The sequence below is a fragment of the Mesoplodon bidens genome, assembly GCF_964165515.1.
Source record: "Mesoplodon bidens genome assembly, chromosome: 10".
Taxonomy (NCBI): domain Eukaryota; kingdom Metazoa; phylum Chordata; class Mammalia; order Artiodactyla; family Ziphiidae; genus Mesoplodon; species Mesoplodon bidens.
This window is the reverse complement of record NC_138172.1, coordinates 35,502,080-35,524,768: the sequence shown is the minus strand read 5'-3', so window position 1 is coordinate 35,524,768 and position 22,689 is coordinate 35,502,080. Positions and strand designations below refer to the sequence as shown.

The following is a 22,689-nucleotide window of genomic DNA, read 5'->3' as shown; positions in this document are numbered from 1 at the left end:
ACAGGAACTTTACCCACGTCCACCTCCCGCAGCCCCTGACAACCGCCATTCTGCTTTCTCCCTGCGAGTTTCACTACTTTAGATACGTCATATAACTAATATCATGCAGTGCTTTTTTTTTTTTTTTTTAAATCCTTAGCTGATTCATTAGTGAAAAAGAGAAAGGAGGCAGAGTGAGGAAAGAACAACCTGCGTCCAAGAGCTTTGACCCCGGGTACCAGGCCGAGTTGTTGGCTTGTCGGCAGCTGCGTCATTCTTGGCTACCCATGTGCTTTCAGCAGGCACAGCCCTGCTGCGACCTCGGAGGGGCTAAGGAGGAGGGGCAGGGTTCCCCGTGGGCAGCCTTGGTAGTGTACTGGGAAAGACCTTTTATTGCCTGGCCAGAAACACAGATACACAGAAGGGTTCCAGCAAAATGTATAAATCCCCAAATGGAAACAGTTTGGAAAATGAATAATACTGTCTGAAGAGAGAGAACTTCAGCGAGGAGGGCTGCCTTTGAAACAGAGGTCCTCGCCTTAGTGTAACAGTAGTAAGGACTCGCCTGGGGTGGGTCCCACACGGACACAGCAGGGCCCGTGGCTCTTGACTGGCATATCGGAGGCCTGGCTTCCCTCTCAGCGATGCAGAGACTGGCCGCGTGGCCTGAGCAGCTGCCCCCGTTCTCAGCATCCACATCTGTGAAATGAACGGAGTTGGCCTGGGTGGGCTCCACGGGTTATCTTCCAGGGCCGCTCTCTTCAGTTCCCCCAAACCACAGAGCCCAGTTGTCATGCAGATAAGCAGCCAAGATGGCCTCTTCCAGTGGCAGAGTCTCGGCTGCTGTGTTTGTGGCTGAGGATTCCCTGTGGGCAGCCTTAGGCCCACTGCTGCCCACCTGCCCGCCCTTCAGCCCGCATGGCTCTGAGGAGAAGCAGGGACCCCAGAAGGGCTTAGCAGGACTCCACTGGTTGGAAAGGAGACGGTATTCTCAGAAATGCTGATAAAGTGGCCTGGACCATCATTCAGAGGCCAAGTCAGTCCATTCTTTGAATGGGCCCAGCAAGGAAAAAACCTGCCTTAAGAGAGAGAGCAGTGTTAGATGCAGAGCAGCGGGCAGGAGGAAGATGATAAGTGAAACTCTTCCTTGCAGATTTCTCCAGCCGGGCACATCGGTGGGGGAAGGGTGTTTGCTCCCTGATTGAATGGCCTGGAACTGGAGGGGACACGTGGCCCCATTTGGTGGCACTAATACCTTTGTTTACATTTTCCCTCCAATCCAAAGTTCAGCTGAATCACAGCATATTTCATTTTACCAAAAAGGCAGTTAAAAATCTAAAATGTATGTGAGACTAATTTATCTGGTGCCACAAGTTACCTATCAGCATGGTGCTTTCATAAGTGAGCCTCTGTCTGCCCAGAACACGAGGCTGGGCCGGGGGCGGAGGGGGGCAGTCACCAGGAGTGGTTACAGGAGGTAAGTATCCCCAAAGCTCTTGGTTGGACCAAAGTGGGGCCCTTTGAGCATCTCTGCACTTTCCTCCAGGGTGGCAGGCGTATCCCGGGAGAACGGGTCTCTGACCGCTTGTGGGCCTGTAGCTGTTGGGGTTTGTCCGGATGCCTTTTTCTCATCTCCACGTGTTGTGCCTTGCAGATACTGGGTTACTTTGACTATGCTTTCACAGCCATCTTTACTGTTGAAATCCTGTTAAAGGTAATGGCTTTTTCATTGATCCTCGCATACTCTAAAGCAGCGGTAGCAATAACGGTGGCAATTCTTTGTTTACCTTCCAGATGCTAGGTTATGCAGATTATGTCTTCACTGGTACTTTTGCATTTGAGATCGTTTTGAAGGTAACAGGTGCCACAGGAGTGTGTTTCAGGGGCCTGCTCCTGTGTGTGACACACGGCCAAGACGCGTGATGTGCTTCTGGCTATTTTCAGTTTTTGTCCTCTGTGATCAAGCTCCGCTTTTTTTTTTTTTAACCAAAGGATTTTTTTCCTGTAACCATTCAACTTGTTTTTGCTGTTTCTTTTTAACCTTTGAATGCATGTAGGAGCTACTTTGGCTTCCTAATAGTGATTGGAAATTATATTTTGCTCCTTTTTTAATGTCCTCTGAAATGTGTCAACTGATAACAGATACAACACTATGTGTGAACTTTCTTCCACCCTTCTTGACATCAAAGTCAGAGGAAAAGCATTTCTTCTGCGAAGGGAATGTCTCTCTTCTCATTTCTTTGACTGCATTATGTTTTCAGTGCCCTAAAAGAGTAACACACTATTTTCTTGCAACAGGATTTGCAAGATAATGTGGGTCTCTTTGTGTTAAGATATATCTGTTTTAATGGATGGGCTTACATTTATACAAACGAAAAGAGCACCCTCTGGACAGGGGGCCCGGAATGTACTGCCCATGCATGAGTTGCCAGTTGCCATTGCTGCATGTGGTTTGTGTACTGGTTGTGAAGGCCACCCTGGGGAGAGCTCGTTCCTATGTTCTCAGAGGTCTGGAGACCCACAGCAGAGAGCCCAGAACCCCTGACTTGCTGAGGGGCATGCTTCCTCGCAGTACTGGGACAACGTGGCCCGGGACAGCTGTCAGGGCAGTCATCTCCTAGTGGAGAGACAAGCTGGGAAATGAGGTCTTGGAACCACAGTTTCTTTAAACCATGTTGGGGTTTTTGTGTGTGCATCTCAGGATAAAAAAAAGAAAAAAAATGTATTTTAATGTACCGTGGAACTTGGGCTCTTTACAAAATCTTCTGTAAAATGAAACCTCAGTTAACATTCCAAGCAATAGGGTATTTAGTTATCTTCTCTCTCTCTTTTTTTTTTTTTTTGGTTAATGAAAATACTAGCACAAAACCAACGAACCAACCTCTGTTTAAACCCTTGTTAAAAATCTTCTAGGCATTTGAGTTCATTTTCCTGCCTTTAGGCCAGTAAATTTGCTTAACGGTTGTCCTAAGTGAGATGCTGCCTGGGTCAGTGAACAGATTCTACCTCCGTCTCCACGGTGATGGGCATTGGAGCAGAAGGCACAGGGCGTGGGGTGCAAGGACGCTCACCTGGCCTCTGCTTCATCCTGAGCTGCTTTTTTTCTTGGCAATTTGCCTTCTCCTCAAACTGAACAGGAAATGTTGTCTTTAGCCTGTTAGCCTGGTTAATTGAGGTTTTACTTTCCACATTTTTAAGTTGTCCAATGCATTTAGTTCCTCTTGGGCTTCAGGGCAAAGAGATACAGGTTTATTTAAAAGAAAACAACCCACAATTATTGCTTTTCAATTTTTATATATTTGCCTCAGTGACTTAAATCTTCCAAATCAATTCTCATTTTGAAAGTATCTCATAGAGTGGAAAATGAGCTAAAACAAGAAGGATTCAGAAAATGCAGAATCTCTGAGAAGCAGCTGACATCGAAAGAGTGGTTCCTGGTGGCCTGGGGAAGATTTGGAAGGCTGTTTGGATACTGGGTTAAACCATTTGAAGTGGCCTTTTTTTTGCAGGTTAAATAGGGTTAATTATTGGCAGTTCCATATGGGCCAGTGTAATTAGCTCCCACCTCTGCCTCTCCTCTCCTGTACTTATCTGAAACTTCTCCCATCTGTTTTTCTAAAGAAGCAGTAACTCCATGTATTTTGCAGTTTTTATTCTGGAGCACTTCCTCACTAAGCTCCTTATTCAAGAAGCTCAGTGGGGAACCTGCGGTGTGGGCTCCGGGTACTTGGGGCTGTGACTTAGCAGGTGATGGCTTCTGAGCTACACCTGGCACATGCTAGAGTAGCTGGGCTTGGAGGAGCCTTTAAAATGGGTGTATCAGTAAGGGCCGTTAGGAGCAATACGGGGCCTGGGAAAACCATGCAAGTTTCTATATCAACGGAGCATGTGAGCCCGGGGCTCGGGCACTTCTAGCCCCACTTGGGAAGTCTGGGTTGGAGCAATGTGGGCTCGGCTGGGGTCTCAGAAGGGCCGGAACTGGCGTTTTGTGGGGAAGCCAGGTTGTCTGGGCAGTGATTACATCCTGACAAACCTGGTCAAGTGGACTCTCTGCCGAGACAGAGCCTTTGGACGTACCAACGATATATTCATACTTGAAATTTGTTTTCACTGTAATAAGGTCCAGTGAAATAATTGCTCTCTTCTTTTAAAATGTATAGGAAATCAGCTGCCCCTTTTCCATTTTTGAACAAAGCATTCAGTTGCTCTGCCCTGTTGGTTTACATTTCTGGCTTCCTAATGCACACTTGTTCATAAGGTCATACTTTGCTCAAGCTTTTGTAAAGAGCCCAGGTTTCTTTTCCTTTGCAGAGAGAAAAGAAAAACAAAACTCTAACTCACTCATGATTCTGCTTATAGATGACGACTTTTGGAGCTTTCCTCCACAAAGGGGCTTTCTGCAGGAACTACTTCAACTTATTGGATATGCTGGTCGTTGGGGTGTCTCTGGTGTCATTTGGGATCCAGTAAGTATTCTGGGGCGTGCGTGAACGTGTGTGTACAGGACTGTTGGGCAGGAAGGTCTATGTGAGGAATCTTAACATAATTCATAAAGCCTAGGCATCATTTTAATTATGGCATTCGGTTATCTGGGAAAGCTTAATTTGTGCCCATGCCAGAAAGCAATTGGGACAACTCACCCTTTCTTGGGTTTCTGTTTTTCTTTTTATGTCCTCTGCTGGGTTGTGCTCATTATTCTCTGTGATATTTTTTTCAAAAGAGGGTGAAAGAAGTCTAGACTAGGAGGGAGGGCAGCTGGACTCTAGTCTGGGTTCTCCAGAGGCTGGTCCAGGGCCCGGGGCCGGTGGGGGCTCCTCTCCCAGGATCTCAGTTCCCCATCTATACAGGAGGGGTTGGACGAGGTGACCTCTCAGGCCTTTCCAGCTTGGATATTGAAGGCTTCCCTTCCTCTCCAGGATAAATCAGCTGCTATGACCCTTTTGCCATCTAAAATTTTTAGCTATGAGGGGCCAAAGCTGCAAGTCAGAGCCCCAGGACCTTTCCATGGCATTGAGGGATTTCTGGTGGGGTACAGCCCCGGCTGTACACTGCCTGCCTGCCGTACCTGGGGGTTTGGGGCAGAGGCTCCAGTGGGAGCGTCCAGGGGTGGCCTCGCTTTCCTGCTGACTTTGAAGCGCCTCTGCTCAGGTGCTGACCATCAGTGCCCCCCATATGAGAGCACATGTGTGCACATGGCCTCTGAACTAAAGGGAAATGAGAGGCTCTATCCCCCTCAGAAGGGGGAGGACCCCTGCCTGAAACTGCCCTGTGTGAAAATCCTCTTCCTCACCTCCCATCAGTACCCAGTGAGAGGGAGCCATGTAGTCACAACTCGGAAAGGCATTCTCACAGGTATCTTTGTAATGCCTGTAAGCTCACAGCTGTGCCTGCACCCTTCAGCTGCCCCCCCCCATATGCTAACCCCATACCCACTTGGGACTCACCTGCTATTACCTCTATGGGGCCTTCCCAGACTCCCCAAGGTGTGTTCCCCTGGCTGCCTTCCCTCTGTTGTCACACCTACATGCTGGCTTGCAGTTGCCCATCTCTCCTGCCCAACAGCGGACTCCTTGAAGGCCAGAGAAGCCCAGCACCAGGGCACTGCAGCAGGCCTCCAAGCTTAGAAAACCAACCAAACCAACGCAACTCAGCCAAGTACTGCCTAGCGTTTACATCAGGGGGAAAGAATAAAGCAAGCTCCTAAATTGTGTCTCTGCTGCATTAGTTGTGTGCCTGTCAGGGTCTCGGAGAGTGCGGGGGGCCTGGCTTAGGACGTGCCATGGAGCGTGGGCCGGAAGGAGGAGACCCACCCTCGTGTGTGGGCCATGGGGGGAGATTAGCTCTGCTCGACGTGGCCCCACCATAGTTGTACTAAGTGAAATCATCTCACAGCATCTTACCCACCGTAATACACTCTGCTTGCTTGCTTTCCTCTGCTTTTTCCCTTAGATCCAGTGCCATCTCTGTTGTGAAGATCCTGAGAGTCTTAAGGGTCCTGAGACCGCTCAGGGCAATCAACAGAGCAAAAGGACTTAAGGTTTGGATTCCTCTCCAGGCTGGGCTGGTTTTGGTTGGGGTTAGCTGTCATCACTGATTTTTCTGGGCCGGGACTGGGTTGAGGCCTGATGGATTTTCCAGTGAGCTTTGCCTTTGAAAAGAACATTTATAACCAATGAAGCTGCCTCTGCTAAGTGCTGGTCGTGTTTTTCAAGTTATTATTTTACTCACAGACTTAGAGAATGATCTTATGGTTACCAGGGCGGGAAGGGTAGGGGGAGGGATAGATTGGGAGTTTGGGATTGACATGTACACACTGCTATATTTAAAATAAAATGGCTTTCCATGAAAAAAGTTATTATTTTTTAAATTTTTTGTTAATTTAAGATGTTTTTCTTTATTTGATTACTGTTCACACTTCATTACTTTTTTCATTATTAATAGTATTCCTTTGGGTTTCTTTTAGTCTTTAAATCTATTCTTGTGCAGTTTGTACAAAAGCCCAGAGGGTTTACATTTTCCTGAGTTGTCTTATGGGGTACAGGGCCCTGTGGGCCTGTGTGCCAGGCAGTGCTGTACCCCACGGCATTTCTTCTGACTGAGCTCACTGCTTTGGAGGAAGCCAAGGAGGGACCTGCTTACAGGGCGTTCCTCCCAGGTGGCCATAATGCACTGGGGGTAACTCCATAGATAACTACCTGAAAAACGAAGCCTAAGGGACTGTCAGGTAGGAAAATAATATAAAAATGCGTATAATCATAGAATATCTTGGCTGGTATTAGTTCATCCCGTGGCTAAAGTAACACGGGGAAGTAACGCTCCCGTGTCCCCTCCCCACCCCCTCTCCCTAGCACGTGGTCCAGTGCGTCTTTGTGGCCATCCGGACAATTGGCAACATCATGATCGTCACCACCCTCCTCCAGTTCATGTTTGCCTGCATCGGGGTGCAGCTCTTCAAGGTACAGGGAAGGGCCTTCAAGCATGGAGCCCAGCCCGTCTTCTTCAGGCAAAGCCCACATTTGACTGTCTGTCTGTTTTGTATCCAGGGAAAGTTTTATCGATGCACAGATGAAGCCAAAAGTAACCCTGAAGAATGCAGGTGAGTGTCCTGAACGTGGGGGTGGGGAATTTGGAAGGACAGATAAAAAGCTTCGAGAATCCGCTCGTGCTAGCATTTCAGAAGTTTTTGTTGTGGAGGACAAGAGGCCTGAGAGCTCAGCTCACGGCTGGAGACATGGAAGGGTTTTGTTTTGAGGTGAAATTCACGTAACGTAAAATCAACCATTTCAAACCGTACAGTTCAGTGACGTTTCCTACAATCACATTGTGGAGGGAGCACCACTTCTGTCTAGTTCCAAAGCTTTTCCTCACCCTTAAGGCATGGACGGATGGCTTCTGACGTTTGGTACAGAATCAGTAAACTGGGGGAGAGAGCGGGCACTAAAACGTAAAATAACAATTATGAAATGCTCCCCCAAACCTCCCCCTACAGCCACGTATCCAGTTTTTTCCTCAAACCAGAACTCGAAGCTTAACTTCCTGGAGTTCAGGATCTGGCCACCCTCTTCTGACAGGTCCCAGGATGCTTCTTTCTCCTTGCTCCCGTCATCCACATCTTGGCCATATGTTCGTTCACAGTAATGGGCAGAGGAGAGAGCAGGTGGCATATACTCGTTCCTCTTACCCCAGTGCATCCAGAAGACAGTGAAGGTAGACACGGAGACCACTGCCTGAAGTTCTGAGACCTTAGAAGCATAGACGTCCCTGTGTCCCTGTCCTTTTGAGATGTCACCAGGCAAGGCTGGCCTGCTTGCACTGTGTTCATGGAGGGTTTCTTTTCAGCAGAAGGTGCAGTCAGAGAGCACCAAAGGCCATGTGACTGTGGCACTGCACCTCAGGGGCCCCGTTCACGCTCTGGGCTGGGGGGCACCCGTGGAGGTGACGACACAGCAGCCGCGTGAAGACGCCTTCCCTTCCCTCGCGAAGTCGGCCTCTCATCCGTGAAATAGAGACATTCGAGGAGCAGTACTGTGTGCCAGCGATTACAGAATTGTTTTGGAAAGAAAACTGGGAATATTGTTAGTATAAGAGAAGGAATTTGATTAACACTAAAATGTAGATGAGAGGATGCCTGGGCTTGTTTCCCAGAGCTTGTGGAATTCTGCACGGCCAAAACATTGCACACTTCGAGGCCATTGTATGAAGGATGGTTCTTGTTCGGTAGTTTTCATTTGTGATCAGGCTGGGTGTCTGCCTGGTTACTCTGGAGAATACTCATTTAGTCATGGCTGCACGGTTATTTGAACCGTAGAGTAGGCTACATGCAGGGCAAGATACGGAGAAACGCAGGCTGTGCCATGCTCAGAACAGTGTGGCCTGGCCAGGGGAGGGATCGGGCAGTGTGACAGATTCCACATCCTGCCAGGGTGACCGCCCACTTCCTTTCCTCTCTAGGGGGCTCTTCATCCTCTACAAGGATGGGGATGTCGATAGCCCTGTGGTCCGTGAGAGGATCTGGCAAAACAGCGATTTCAACTTTGACAACGTCCTCTCAGCTATGATGGCTCTGTTCACGGTCTCCACGTTCGAGGGCTGGCCCGCGTGAGTACCGAGATCGTGTGTCTCCCAGGGACGCTCCTGCTGCTTGGCGGGCACTCTGGGCTGAGCCGTCTCTCCTGGAGAGCGAGTCCTGCTGCTTTGCTCCAGTTTTGTAGGCCTTTTCTATGACTTTTTAACTTTGGACCACTTATCACTCACTTCCTGGCCCACAGGGCTCCTCTGTCTGATTAGGCAAAGGATTAACCCCTGTGGGCAGCCAGGACTCTCGGATTTGGGCAGCTGGGGTGGTGGAAGGGGGGTATCTCTCAGCGGGCTCCTTGGGGGGCATCACTGGATGTGGATGGGGAGTCCCCAGAGGCATTTTTCAGGCCAGCTCCCGTGTCACCTCATCAGTAAAGCTGCCACTACACTGTTCCTAGAGAGGCCCTTGATAGCGTCCCAGACCGTTGATTCATTTGTTCATTCACTCCTAGTAATGTACGAATACGTGCCATTGTGCCACGTCTTTCACTGCCGCGCCCGCTGGCTCATTCATAAAGTGTGCTCTGGATACCAACTCCATGTAACATGCTGTACTAAGCCCTGTGGAAGAAACAGAGCTGTCTGGATGTGGTTTCCCCTTTCAAAGCCCACGTTCAGTCAGTGTCCTCAGCCAAGCCAAGCGGGAGGGTCCTGGTGTGTCAGAGACGCAGCATAGGGTCCTGAGGAATGGCTAGGATTTTGATGGGTGAGGGAAGAAAAGTGGAAAGAAGGTAGAATACAAAAGGGGAGCTCTTGTGCCTTTGTTGTTCTCTGCTCTCTGATGGCCCCCCAGCTCCTGCCACCACAACATATATACGTTGATAGAGTTCTGAGTGTCAAGTTCTCATGCCCAGAGGAGGGTGGACAGGCTGGCAGGGCTCTCTGGATGTGTGGGGTGTCTGCGAAGTAGAAGGACAGTTGGGTGGGGCTTGTTCATTGGTGCATTGGTCCCGCGAGAAGAGGAGCATGGAGTGAGAGCCTGCACTCTACAGAGGCGCTAGCTGTGGTCGCAGGTTTTAAACACTGCACTTTAGTAAATCTGGGTGGCAGCTGCCACCAGGGATGGCAGGGAAATGAACAAACTTGGGGCTTGGGGCTCAGGGGAGGTGGGCTCAACTCCTGTTCTGCCCCCAGGACTGTGACCTTGGCACTTAAATCCCTCTCTGAGCTTCCGTAAGACAGGGACGACCGTATGTCCACCTTTCCAGATGGATGTGAAATCACCTAGCACAGTGCGTGCCTCGGGTGGGTGCCTGGAGGGGCTGAATCCGCATCAGAATGAGCGTACGTTGCATTGGAGGCTGTTGCAGTAATTGCCCCTCTTTCTGCTCAGAGTTCTGCCTGGCACATATTTAATTTTAGTGCTTGTCTCAGTTTGGGGGAAGCTCTCTTAGTTCTTTGGAAATGCCCTGGCCGCTCGCTCGTTGTCTTGTGTTTACAGCTTTCAGTTCCACCAGTGTCTTCCATGTGATGTCCTTCCTGTCTTCTGTCTGTGACTAGAAAGGAGCATTATTGGATATTTGTAAAAATCTTTTCCAGTCTTCAAAGCAGTCAGTCCACAAATATATCCCAGGTGTTCCCTCCGCCAGGTGCTGGGCTGATTGGCCTAATGCTCGAGAGGCTTCCTGAGGGACCTCCACGTGTCCCAGGGCCTTGGGGTGGGCTCCCAGTGAGGGGTCCGACCATCAGTGCCCACAGAGGTGGTCAGAAGCCAGCGGGGCTGGGCTGCTGGCCGAGCGGCGCTGGTGCTCACTGGATCCTCCGCTCTCCAGGTTGCTGTACAAAGCCATTGACTCGAACGGAGAGAACGTCGGCCCCATCTACAACTACCGCGTGGAGATCTCCATCTTCTTCATCATCTACATCATCATCGTAGCATTCTTCATGATGAACATCTTTGTGGGCTTCGTCATCGTCACATTTCAGGAGCAGGGGGAGAAAGAGTATAAGAACTGTGAGCTGGACAAAAATCAGGTTAAAGTCACACACTGTTTGGGCTTTTGTCCCTTGAGCCAAAGAGGACTGATTTCTCTTTTGACAGCTTTCCGCATGTACAGAGAAGGGTGCCCACCTGCTCTCTCTCCCTGGGGCTTGGGCCCTGCTCAGAGCACACTCTCAGCCATTGTGAGTAATCAGTGTGGAGGGTTAGTTTCCCAGATGCAGATTAGGCTGTAATTTTGAAATTTACCCCCAGACATGTGAGTGAGAAGTCAGGATACCTAGGCCACCTTCTGTGGTCATGACCCACTAGTGACAGCTCAGAGTCATGTAGGATGGTGTGGCCTGGGGCCAGGAAGCACCCAGTGACACTCGCACAGTCCCTCCCAAGGAATAGCCTTTTATCTCCTCAACCTCGGGACTATTGACATTTGAGGCTGGATAATTCTTTGTCATGCTTGCTGTGCGTGGTTGAGAAGCCTCCCTGGCCTCTACCCACTAGATTCCAGTAGCACCTTCTGCCCACCACCCTCATTCCCGCTCCATTTTTGGTGACAACCAAAAATGTCTCCAGACATTGTCAAATGTGCCCTGGTTGAGAACCATTGACTTAGGAGGAAGTACCCTATCACACCACCGGGAAAGTCGCTAACTTTAAACTTGGGACTAAGATGGCACTGGCATCACTCTCTTGATCTAGCACCTTGTTTTAACCAGTCTGTTAGGTGCAGGGGCCTTTGGCTCTGATCGTGTGATGATGCGAGGGGGCCAGGAGACCTGTCTGGTCCTGTTCTACCTGCACCTGCTCTGTGACTGTGGGTGCACCTCCACCTCCCGTCTGGGCTGTCTCCCTTCTCTCTAAATTGAGGGCATTAAGGAGTTACTTTTAAAGGTCTTTTTCAGCCCTAAAAGATAGTCTGTGAGATCGAGATTCTGTTCTGGGAGTTTCCCCCAGGCCCTCTATCAGTAGCCATCTCCGTTTGGTGATTACATAGAGAGCAAGAATCATCTGCCAGCCTGGGCTTCCTGGCGGGAAGTCGCTGTGCATGGTGAGGCTGTCTGTCTCAGGCTGGAGCATCGCCACTGGGGGAAACAGGAGGACAGCTTGGTTTATAGGAAGACGTTGCTGTGAGTTGTCAGGGCGTCCCTGCAGATTTCATCAGTGACGGTCTGAGGGAGGCCCGGCCCAGCTCTTCACCCCTCCCAACCCCCACCAAGGAAGAAGAGTGTCAGGGCAAGACCCAGGCAGAACCAGAGCTGAAACTAGGTCACCACGAGGTCCAGGATAGGCTCCAGTCAGGGTTCCCAAGAGTCAGCATGTGAGGTCACAGCAGGGCCAGGTCCTGGACAGAGAGAGCCTGTGGTTAGTCTGGGCCTAGGAGCAAGGAGGGTATGATGCTGAAAAGGCTTTCGGGGCTGGAGACTCCCTCTGGGCTTGCTGCAAAGGGTGGACCGGTCTCGGCCCCAGGATCAGTGGGCGGGGCAGTGCTCTGGCCATCATCGTGGACCATGTCCTGGGGGTTTTAAGCTGAACACAACAAGCTCCTGAGCCTCAGAAGCTCTCAGACAGACACAGAGCTCACTCACCATTAGACACTTAGGGTTAACATGCCCGTTCTGGCTTCTGGTAGGCGTCTTGTATGGGTCCATCCTGGAGCAGCCATGGGACCTCCAACCTCAGGGAGTCAGCCCAGCCCCTCTGGTTCTGGAGGATTTCCTTGCCTCTCGTTACTTGGCTTCCTTCCCTGGGCAGGAGAACTACAGATGTACTCCACCAGCATCAGGAAGGGCAGGGATAAGACGTGGGTCAAGGCTTTGCATCTCTGCTTAATGCACCGCCGGACCTCAGTCTTTTAATAAGTGAAATGGAAGCAAACTGGGTGCACTGCTTACCCTCAAAGGCTGCTGTGAGGACCAGATGAGGTGATGGAGCTCGGGGGCCCTTTGTCAGTGATGCTGAGTGGTACCTGTGCAGGGTGCGCTGGTGGTTTCCCCTCGTTCTCGCTCCCTCCCAGTAGGTGTGCACCAGCTTTTCAGGGCAGACGAGAACTGTGTCTTTCTTCCATAGACGTGCTCAGGATCCCCGTTGCTCTTTTCTGCCATTGCAGCGTCAGTGCGTTGAATACGCCTTGAAAGCACGTCCCTTGCGGAGATACATCCCCAAAAACCCCTACCAGTACAAGTTCTGGTACGTGGTGAACTCCTCGCCTTTCGAATACATGATGTTTGTCCTCATCATGCTCAACACCCTCTGCTTGGCCATGCAGGTAAAAATGGAGACAGCCGCGTGGATCACGTCGGGCCTTCGGTGCAGCCCCATGCCCCAAATTCTGAGGGTGGAATGCCGCCCCCTCACAGGAGGAAGGGTTTGATTATCTGATGAGTCTGGGCTGCAGTTTGGCCAGACTCCCATTCTGGCTAACAGTTGCCATGGCAGGAGTTTACAATCGCTCTTCTGCGTAAGAGACTGTACAGCGTGACCATAAGTGACATTTCTGTGGAGCCCTAGCATGGCTTGCAGGCCTGTAAACCTTTACTGTGGGCTTCTGTGGCCAGGGAGTGGTTGTGGACTAAAGCTCTGTCTGTGTGGAAATGAACAGGCAGGGTCTTCAGTCCTGACTTGACTCCTTAGCAGCTGGGTGACCCGGAGAAAGTTATTTAAATCCCCCGAGCCTGGCTTTGTCAGTTGGTAAAGTGGGAAACAAAGTTTATGCTGGGTAATTTGTGTCAGGCACTTTGCTCTGGGCCTGTCACAGAGTGTCATTCCTGTCCTCAAGTCACTCTCAGCGTGGCAGTGGGGAGTCTTCTGGTCCGTGGAGTACTGAGTTTGACCTGCCTGACAGCGACTCTTTGCTCACTCTGGGGGCAAGGAAGGCAGCTCACTTCAATTGGCCACGTTGGATTACAGAGCGGTATTGATAGTGAACGTTTCCAGCACTTGCGTTGTCCAGTGGATATTGCACTAGGACAAGAGTGGCCAAGGTCTAGATTCAGTTTCCCACTGGCTCTAAGAACTTGAGCAAATCAAACCAACTCCCAGTGCTGTCTGGAAGATGAGTGTAAAGACAGCCAAGTGTATGTTTTCTGGCCCTTTCCTTAAATTTAAGAATTCCTTATGAATGAGGACCCTCTGCTGATGTAGGGAAAAGCATGGAGGCAAGATAACAGTGCCTTTGATTGAATATAGGCCTAAATGGCATATAATGTATCCTAACCGAATCCTACCTTTGTCCATAGACCTGTGGGTGTGTTCTGCATCGTGCCTGGGTCAAGGCCCCGAGTAGAAACCCTGCTGGGAAAAAGGGTGGATTCCCTTTATTCCGAGCAGAGGAAGTGGATGTCTTTCCCCTTCATCGTTTGGTCACCCTCATCTTGTCAGGGGCCCCTGTGCTTTGTGGGGGGCCAACCATGGGCCCTCGCAGGGTCAGTGGAATCACTGGGAGAGGGTGCTGGACCAGGGAGGTTGCCTCGCTGTCCATGTGGCAGGCGGACGGACGCCTGCAGGGGGTGGCGGGCTGGGGAGCCTCCTTTTGCGAGTCTGGAGCCGACCCCTGAGAACTGCGCCTCTGCTTCCATCCACAGCACTACGAGCAGTCCAAGATGTTTAATGATGCCATGGACATCCTGAATATGGTCTTCACGGGGGTGTTCACTGTCGAGATGGTTTTGAAAGTCATTGCATTTAAACCTAAGGTGAGTTGCTGAACCCACTTGTCAAAGGCTGTAGCTGAATCACTCCAAAGAATCACCCACTTCCTGTTAGTCTTGTGTTACTGGATTATGCTGAATTGTCCTGGCCCTTAACTAGCTTATCCCCTGAGAACGTTAAAATCTGATTAGGGCATCTGTGTACCTACGGGAAAATGAATCTGCCAAAACAAAACCTCACAAAAACAATTCTGAGAAAAAGAAGAAGAGAGAATTAGGAATTTGCAGAATGGAGATTGTTTTGAAACCTGATTTTCTGTTTCTAGAAGAGCGTGTGTCAGACTGTCTCAAGGAAACTCGCCTCATTACTTGAGCATTGGAGACATTGTTTTCTTTTCACATAACCCATCAGAAATAACTCGGTCCTGATTTTACTTTTACATTTCCAGCACAAAGACTTTGGTTTTCTTTGTTCTTGGTCTACAGCATCTTTTTCACCTTTTATGGAAAATTCTACCAGCTGCAGACCTCTCACAGCCATACCATCTTTCGTTTGTTTAATTTAGAAAAATTTCACTTGAGTTTAAGACAAAACAAGACATGAGCCTTTTAAACTGTGTTGGACTGCTCTGCGTATTATGTCTCCTTTAGGACAGAGTGACTCCAGTCCACAGTTGTCAACGTCTGTAGCATAAGAGACAGATAGTATAGCGTCGAAGAGCACGCACCATTCTGGGACCAGACTGGATTCAAATCCCCAAGCAAGTTGTCGATACTTCACTGCTCTGTGCCTCCATTTCGTCACCCATGAAATGAGGGCGCTAGTAGTCCTACTTCATAGGGCGGTTTGGAGGAGTAAGAATCACTCTGTGTGCCACGCTTACAAGAGTGCTCGGCATGTAGCCCCATGCTGTAGATGTGTCAGGACTGTTACTATGACGACCACCATCCCCATCATCAAGTGATGACATTCCCTCGTCCTAAAACCCTAGATGGAGGAGCAGATCCTGGCCGAGCTGTGAGACATTTGACCCTCAGTTTCTTTTCTAGCAAAGCCTCCGCCCATCAGAGTTAGCGAATGAGTTCAGTGACCCCAGTGTCTGTTCATCAGGGTGTAAGGTATCTGACAACACTAATTTAAGTAAGACTCAGATTATGAAATGACGGTTTCACATACTCTATCCGTGAGTGGAATTCTAATTCAGAACTGTTCCTTCCTTTAATTTGAATTAATTCCTATGCAATCTTTATCAGATCTTTGTGGACCAAAAAGAAAAGACGCTTGTAAGTGATCGATCGGGGTGATTGCAGTGGGGTCAAACTTGGCATTTTTGCATGGCCAGATGCTCATTACTGTGACTTGTCCATATCTCCACACATGCACATTCTTCCCCGCCCCCACCAAACTCTTCTGAATATCCTTTGAGATTTTTGGTTTGCTTCCCTTTCCCCTTTCCGTCTTTGATCAACATTTGTCTGGACTGATGGAAAGGTTGCAGAGTAAGAACTCCAGAAGCACTTGATCAAGGCAACATGGCACATTTATTTATCTATGCAGCATTTCCTAGATCCCCTCGCCATGTCTTGCCCTGCCTGGTGATTAAGCTCTGAGAAGGCACGTTTGTCCATGGCATGTGTGAGTCCGTGTGTGTCTGCGTGTGCACTGTCAGCGGCTGTGTCCGGTGAACCACTGATACCAAACCTGGGAGGAGAGTTCAGTGGCGTGTGAACAGGCTGGTGAGGCCGAGGGGAAATGAGTAGCTAATTTATAATCAGTACTGATCGATTAGAGTTTTCAAATGAGTGATTTCCACTAGAAATTGTGCCGCTTCGTAGTTTTCCTCCACAAGGTATTTTCACAGCAGACGACGACCTCAGATTACAAGCGAGAAAAATTTTAAAACAGCCATAGCAGCACCTCTACGCTTGAGGGACACTGTCACTGCATTTGCGAAGCAGATGGATTTGGTGTTGTGACGGTGTGTCTGGAGGAGCCGAGAGAGTCATTTCACCAAGAAGCAAAGCTCTTCTTAAAACGCTTCCTGACTCTCCTGTCTCCTCTTTGGTGTTAGCAAAGCAAGGCCAGGCGAGTAGTCTTCCACAAAGAAGTCAGCGAGGCCCTCCTACCCATCAGAGGGGCAGTGGGGCTGAGGAGGCGCGTTGCAAAGGTGGCAGGAGGAAGCCTCTCTGTGAGGAGATGGCCAGAGGGGCAGAGGGCTGGGAACCTGGCCCATAAGCTTCATCTCAGAAAGTCTTTGTCTCTCCTGGGGAGCTTTGTCGCAGGGTCCTTCGGGGCTGTGTTCTCCACAGTGAGAGGCTCATGTTCTGGGAGAACTTGTCAGCATCTGTCAGGAGAGACGGGGTTTGCAGCTGTTTTGTAATAGAAATACAGAGGGTGAAGTTAGAATCCTTCCTGGGAGGTGAGAAGCCATCATAGGAGGAAGGGTTCAAACAAGTGGAGGATCCCGACTCCTTTTATACTCAAGGGCCTGACTGGTAAAGGGGGCCTCCTGAGTGAGAGCCCATTTAGAGGGATGTGGTCCGAGCTGGGAGCTTCCCTGGTGGGGAGGTGGGATCATTCCAGGGGAAAAGTTGTTCTGAGTGTGGGTTAGGCAAGCATGGAAGGTGGGGAGATGCCAAAGAGCCAAGGAAGGAGGGCCGAGCAAGCAGGCTGCTCAGGGGGTTGTGTCGGCTCCCCAGGGAAGACCCACCCATCGGGCATCGACCTCGTGCGCTTGGAGCGACTGAGCCGCCCTAGGGTTTTGAGAGGTGGGCCATGATGTAGATAAGAGCCAAGTCCTGTTCCCCTGGGCTTCCCCTCCAGTACTCCCAAGGGGCAGCCGCTGGACTTCTCAAGTGAATTCTCTTGCTGCAAGGAAGGAGATTGAAGAAGAAGGGCTTTGTCCAAAGTACTGGCTCCCGTAGGTCTAAGGAGCACTTCTGATTTGTCTGAGGTTCCTTCTTTGTGCTTCCGGAAGCCGCCCATCTGGTGTTTTGTCCAGAACCTGTTCAAGTATGTTACCTGCCTCCATGTGAGCTTTTCCTCAGGGAGCCACGCTTTGTTCCCAAGTCTTAGACCTCGAAGCATTTGGATCTTGGTTCTACACTTGACCCTTGAACAACATGTGGGTTAATCTGAGTACTACTTAGAGCCACCGCTCCCTATCCCAGGTTCCTCTGCACCCATTCATTCATCCAACCACAAACCACACAGGGCTGTGGTATTTACTCTTGAAAAACATCCATGTGTATGTGGACACGCACAGTTCAAAGCCACATTGTTCAAGCGTCAACTGTACCTTGAAAATGTCTAATTGACCTGCCTAGCCACTTGAGCTTGGAAAACGTTGAGAGTTACTGGGTTTGGGGAAAGAAGAAAATGCTTTAGTGCTGTGCTCGTGCTTTTGTGCAGAGCAGATGTGTCGTGGACACTGGGTCACCTGGCCCCATATGCCTCCCAGGACAGCACTCCCTCCCCCAGGGTCCCTGGCAGGAATAAGGCTGCTTAATCAGCCCCAGCAATTTTCCTGGAGCACATTCTGCACCTCCTGGGAAGAAACCCTGACACTATCTTTTCAGTTCTTCAGTGATCTCTCTCTCTCTCTCTCTCTCTCTCTCTCTCTCTCTCTCTCTCTCTCTCTCACACACACACACACACACACACACACACACATCTCATAAATGTATCTCAGTGATTTATTTTAATGCCAAATAATGCTTGAGAGGAAATATTAACTCTCCTTAACTAGAACTTGATGTCAGACTCCTTCATGGGCTCAGCCTATCCCTTCAAGGCCGGGGTATCCCAGAGCTCCCTCCTGGTCCCCTTCTCCCCTGATAAGGTGCATGCACGCCCAGGGCCTCAGTGGCCAGCTCGTCTCACCCCAGCCTCCGCCGCCCTCCTCCCTCTTGCATCCCTTGACTGCTGAACCATCCCCTGCCTCTGGCCTCAGCACCCCCGCTTCATCTTCCACACACTCCCTTTGTAAACCAAAAGCTGACCATGCCACCTGTTGTATGAAAAAAAAAGGTAATGTCATAGTCGAAAATTCAAAGTTCTGCACCAAGCACTAGCACACTTACATTTCCGCCTCATTTCCGGCCGCGTGCTCCCAGCCATTCCTCCTCTGCACCCCATCCCCACTGTTACCATGCGGGACCTTTCCGTGGCACGTGCTTCTGTGTCTGGAAGCCCTTTTCCCACCTTGTTATCTTTTAAGGCCTGTCTGGAATGTGGGCTCCTCCGTCAGAGTGTCCCCCCAGCCCAGCCAGGGTCGGCTCTCCCCTCCACATGTGCTTCTGTTAGATGCTCACTGTGCACTGTCAACATCAATACCCCCCATGTCTCCCTTTCCACTAGCTGATGAGCAGCTGCTCAAGGCTGGGTTGTGTTTGTCTCACGCGACGCCTGCTACATGCTGGTTACTCCGTGGGAAGTGGTGGAAGGAAGAAAGGAATGGATGGATGAGCCTGTGGGTGCAGCCTCTTGGCATCAGGCACTACCGGCTTTTCTATCACAGGAGATGTGGGCAGAGCAGAGTGGCCAAAAGTGAACGTATTTTTCTTTAAGCCTCCACTTGACCTTTGGAAAGGCTTATGCTGGTTAGAAAGCTGTCAGTTACAGTTTCCACCAGAAGTTGGCACTGTGGGTCATCCCTTGGGTCGAATGCTTCCCAGACAGTCCCTGGCAGAAATTGGTACGTGATCCGGCTGCCTCAGTAAACCCCGAAAGGCTGGGCAGCGAAAAGATCCTGGACTTGGGCTGCTTCTCTTGTTTCCATTGCATAGACCTTGCCACCCGCCGTGTGCCAAGCCCATGCTCTATCCTGGCTGGGGGTCCAGCTCTCCTTCCAGGAGCCTATAGTCTAGCCGGAGATTATGTTAATGGACCATCAAGATAGAGTTCTTAGAGACAAGGGAGCTTCCTGGCCCTAAGCCCACGTTAGTCTGGGTTATGATTTTAAATTCCCGGAGTCAGAAGTGTTTCCGAGTAATAAATGTTATTGCGTGTGGCTGACTTGCTTGATCCTTTCAAATGGGTGAGGCTGGACAAAAAATAATAAGGGCCAACTGTGGCCAGACTGGTAGGGACTGCTGGTTCCACCTGAGGGGCCCTGGCCTCCACATTCAGTTGTAGGAGACCCTCTTGTGACTGGCCAAGAGGAGAGAGTATGCAGGTGGGCGTCGTGCTAGAAGCCCTAACCTTCTGCTTACCCAGACGCTGCGGTGGCTTTGATGGGAAAGGGGTGGGGCTGAGTCATACTCACTTGACCGTGATTTTACTACCTAGGAGGCTACTAAACAGGGAAACAGGATGTGGGAAGAAGGGGCGGGGGCTGGCATTTTCTGCCTCCCCGGGACCCCTAGCAAGCCATCTGGCCAGAGCCTGTGATTCCGGCCACCTGCCAGCAGCAACTCAAGCCTCCTGTCGCCTAGATGAGGATGTCAGTCCAGGAACCCTCTAGAATTTGGGCACAACTCTGTGAGTGCGGTGGACCCTCCAGAGAGGGTGTTGATGAGATTACCAAAGAGTTCCAGGACCCCAAACATCAAGCCCCTCTCGTGTTGATTTAAAGTGACTTTATACACCACAGGGGGCCAGGATGGGCCAGTTGGAGAATAGTTTGCAGGCTGATAGGAATGATCCGAAGGTGAATACTGATCATTCTGGAGAGACAGAGACACAGAGACATACAGAGAGAGAGGAGCTATTCAGGAATAAAGTCTCAAGTAGGTAAGAGGGGCATTCAGTGCCCTGAATGCTAGTGGGCTTGGCCTCCGGTAAAGGATGTACTGTAGCAAGAGGGGGGCAGGGCCCGTGGTGTGGGACAGGACAAGAGGGACAGTGGGTCTTCACTGCTCTCTGTGCCCTAGAGCCCCAGTTGTTCCTGATGACCACACGTTTCTAAGGCATCAGTTCCTCTCTAGAGGAGAGGGAAAGGCTCACCGTGCTCTCTGCAGTTCTGAGTTGCTGTTAAATCCATGAAGAAGAGGACAGGCTCTGCACCTCAGAGCGTGCTCTGTGGCCAGGCCGCCAGTCAGCCCACTGTGTGTTACCGTTCGCAGTGATGCAAATAATTTAAGAGCAAACGCTGTGTTCTCACAACCCGGGTACAACGGCGGCACTCAGCGCGCCACGTGATCCAGCTGACTTTTTGGGTTGGCGTCGTCCTCAGGGAGGGAAGCAGAATGTGCCTTTACGTCCCCGTGCACGCTCTGGGTCTCCTCTCTGACCAGCACAGCCAGCTTCCTGAGGGGCACCGGTCGTGTCCTCACCATGGCCCGCCTCTCCTGTTTCGCCAGCCAAGAGTCCCACATCTTGAGAAGAGAAGCTGTAAGGAGTGAGACGTTGTCTTTATTAAGCAGATGCTCCCCTTAGACGTTTATCACAGGTCATCAGAGCTGGTGCAGGCGAGCTTTTGTTTACTTGTTAGAGCGCTGACAGAGGGGTCTGGGAGGGTGGCAGTCAGTCCGTGAGGGTAAGTAACTATGAGAGAGGTGCTGGGATTGTGGGAGAGGAGGAGAGAGGAGATGGCGGGGGTGGGGGGGGGCGGGGGCGGGGGCGGGGTCAGAAGTTATGGCAGTTCGTTGGGAAAATCTTACATTATTTAAGATGAGATTTTTTAAAAATCTCAAACCCTAAGTCAGCGTTACAGGTCCCCCATAAATGCAGCTGGGGTGATTAACAGTGATTAGAACAAACATCACTCCTCCGGTTGTTAGAACAGCCAGCGTGTCCACATTCTCCATAGTGTCATAAAAGGCTGGGGCTCCGCAGTGGCTTCCTCTGGGCCTGCACTTGATCACCAATTCATGGGACCTGACACTTCAAAGTACCTTCTGTTCCGGTGTTCTTGATCCAGCACTAAGTGTACCCCGTTGTAAGCACACTGGCTCCTTTTTATATGATTCAGACCTGAATTTTTATTTCCACAACACATCCTGGCTTGTTGAAAAGATGCAGTTGATTTGCAGACAGTCGTTGACCTTGCAACCAGAAGCCTCCGTGCACTGTTCTCCCCACCACCCCCTCCGACTGAGGGCTTCCTGGGGGGTATCAGGAGACAACAGGCAGTAATTTAGCACCTACTGTGCTGAGCCCAGAAGAGGATGCAAAATGTATGCCATGTATGTACAGATTTGTAAGTCACAGTCGTTGGGATGTTGTACCTTCAACAAGATACAAGGACCTGAAGTAACAAGAATAGGGTAGAGCTGCATGACCAGGAGGGTGCAAGTTGGTGGAAGGAGGAGGCCTTGCCACGTGTCAAGCACTATATGGGCTTACGGCTCTGGGCTGGGTGGTGGGATTAGTGGAGGAGGGGACAGGGCTGTCAGCACAGTCCTCATCCTCAGAGGGTTTTCCGTGAGGTAGACCTGCGGGCAGAGGCCCCAGATTCAGTGATCAAGACCTGAGAGACATTCAGAGTCCCCAGGATGGGAGGTATAAGTCAGGAGGATCTGAAAACATGCCATCAGGGCGTTGGCATTTGAGCTGAGTGTGAAGGAGGAAGTGGACGTGGGCAGGTAGAGGTGGGGTGGGGAGGCCGGGATCCCAGAGGCCTCAGGAGGTGGGCAAGAACCTGGTGGTGGTTTGAGGGATGGAAAGGAGTCCGCTCAGCCTGGAGGATGCAGAGGGAGGGGAGGGAGGCCAGAGCTGGAGAGGAAGAAGGAGCCTGTCAGGAGATAGGGGCCGCTCTGGGGGACAGTGGGAGCCCTCGAGCATCAGCACCATCCCTCAGCGCTCCTTCCCCTGTGAGACCTTCTGTGCACTGATCCCGCAGCCCTACAAGCCACACCTCTGCCTTAGACGGCGTGCATCGCTGGCCTGTCTCCCTGTAAGCCTTCGTGTCCCTTTAGACCGAGAGCTCTGTGAGGACATCCTGCCGTGGGGCACACCCTTTGCAGTACTTGGACTGTCGAGGAGGGGCAGGGACACTGGTTTGTTTCAAGGGCACAGCAGTGAGAAGGTGTGAAACGCTGGTCATAGTGGTCTTGACATGGAAGAAGAGAAGGAGGTGATTGGGAACCCCATGCAAGGAGTAGGAGGGCCTTCTCCTCCCTCAGCTAGTGAGGGGTTGGGGTTGTGACCTTGGGTGCCAGGGCAGGGTCGCCAAGTGCCTTGCTCTGTCCTGCAGGTACTTGGCTTGGTTCAGTGCTGCCCAGGGCCGCGGTCTGCATCGTGTGTGTGTGTGTGTGTGTGTGTGGTGTGTGTGTGGTGTGTGTGTGTGTGTGTCTGTGGTGTGTGTGTCTGTGTGGGGGGTGTGTGTGTGTATGTCTGTGTGTGTGGTGTCTGTGTGTGGTGTGTGTGTCTGTGTGTATGTGTGTGTCTGTGTGTGTGTCTGTGTGTGTGTGTGTGTGTGTGTCGGCCCATGCACCCGTGGCCTCTCTCACACATGCAGGTGCCCCCGCCCTGTGTCCCTCTGCACCGGTGGACGGTATGGTCGCTTCCCTTTGGCCGTCCCACCCCCCCTGGTTGCCGTGGTTGCTGCGGGGCCCGGGTGTGTCCCCACGTGGTCGGCGTGGCTTCTCCTTCCTACGTGCTCA

General features: G+C 50.9%; 1 protein-coding gene across 1 annotated transcript in view; it reads left to right on the top strand.

Moving 5' to 3' along the window:
• CACNA1D (calcium voltage-gated channel subunit alpha1 D) overlaps positions 1-22,689 on the top strand; it is a 321,901-nt gene that overhangs the window by 249,513 nt on the left and 49,699 nt on the right. The window contains exons 21-29 of the mRNA XM_081245584.1: positions 1,634-1,693; positions 4,339-4,445; positions 5,929-6,016; positions 6,828-6,935; positions 7,023-7,075; positions 8,431-8,577; positions 10,329-10,530; positions 12,603-12,761; positions 14,077-14,187. Of these exons, the coding sequence (XP_081101710.1) occupies positions 1,634-1,693; positions 4,339-4,445; positions 5,929-6,016; positions 6,828-6,935; positions 7,023-7,075; positions 8,431-8,577; positions 10,329-10,530; positions 12,603-12,761; positions 14,077-14,187 (1,035 nt within the window). The remainder of the gene's footprint in view (positions 1-1,633; positions 1,694-4,338; positions 4,446-5,928; positions 6,017-6,827; positions 6,936-7,022; positions 7,076-8,430; positions 8,578-10,328; positions 10,531-12,602; positions 12,762-14,076; positions 14,188-22,689) is intronic.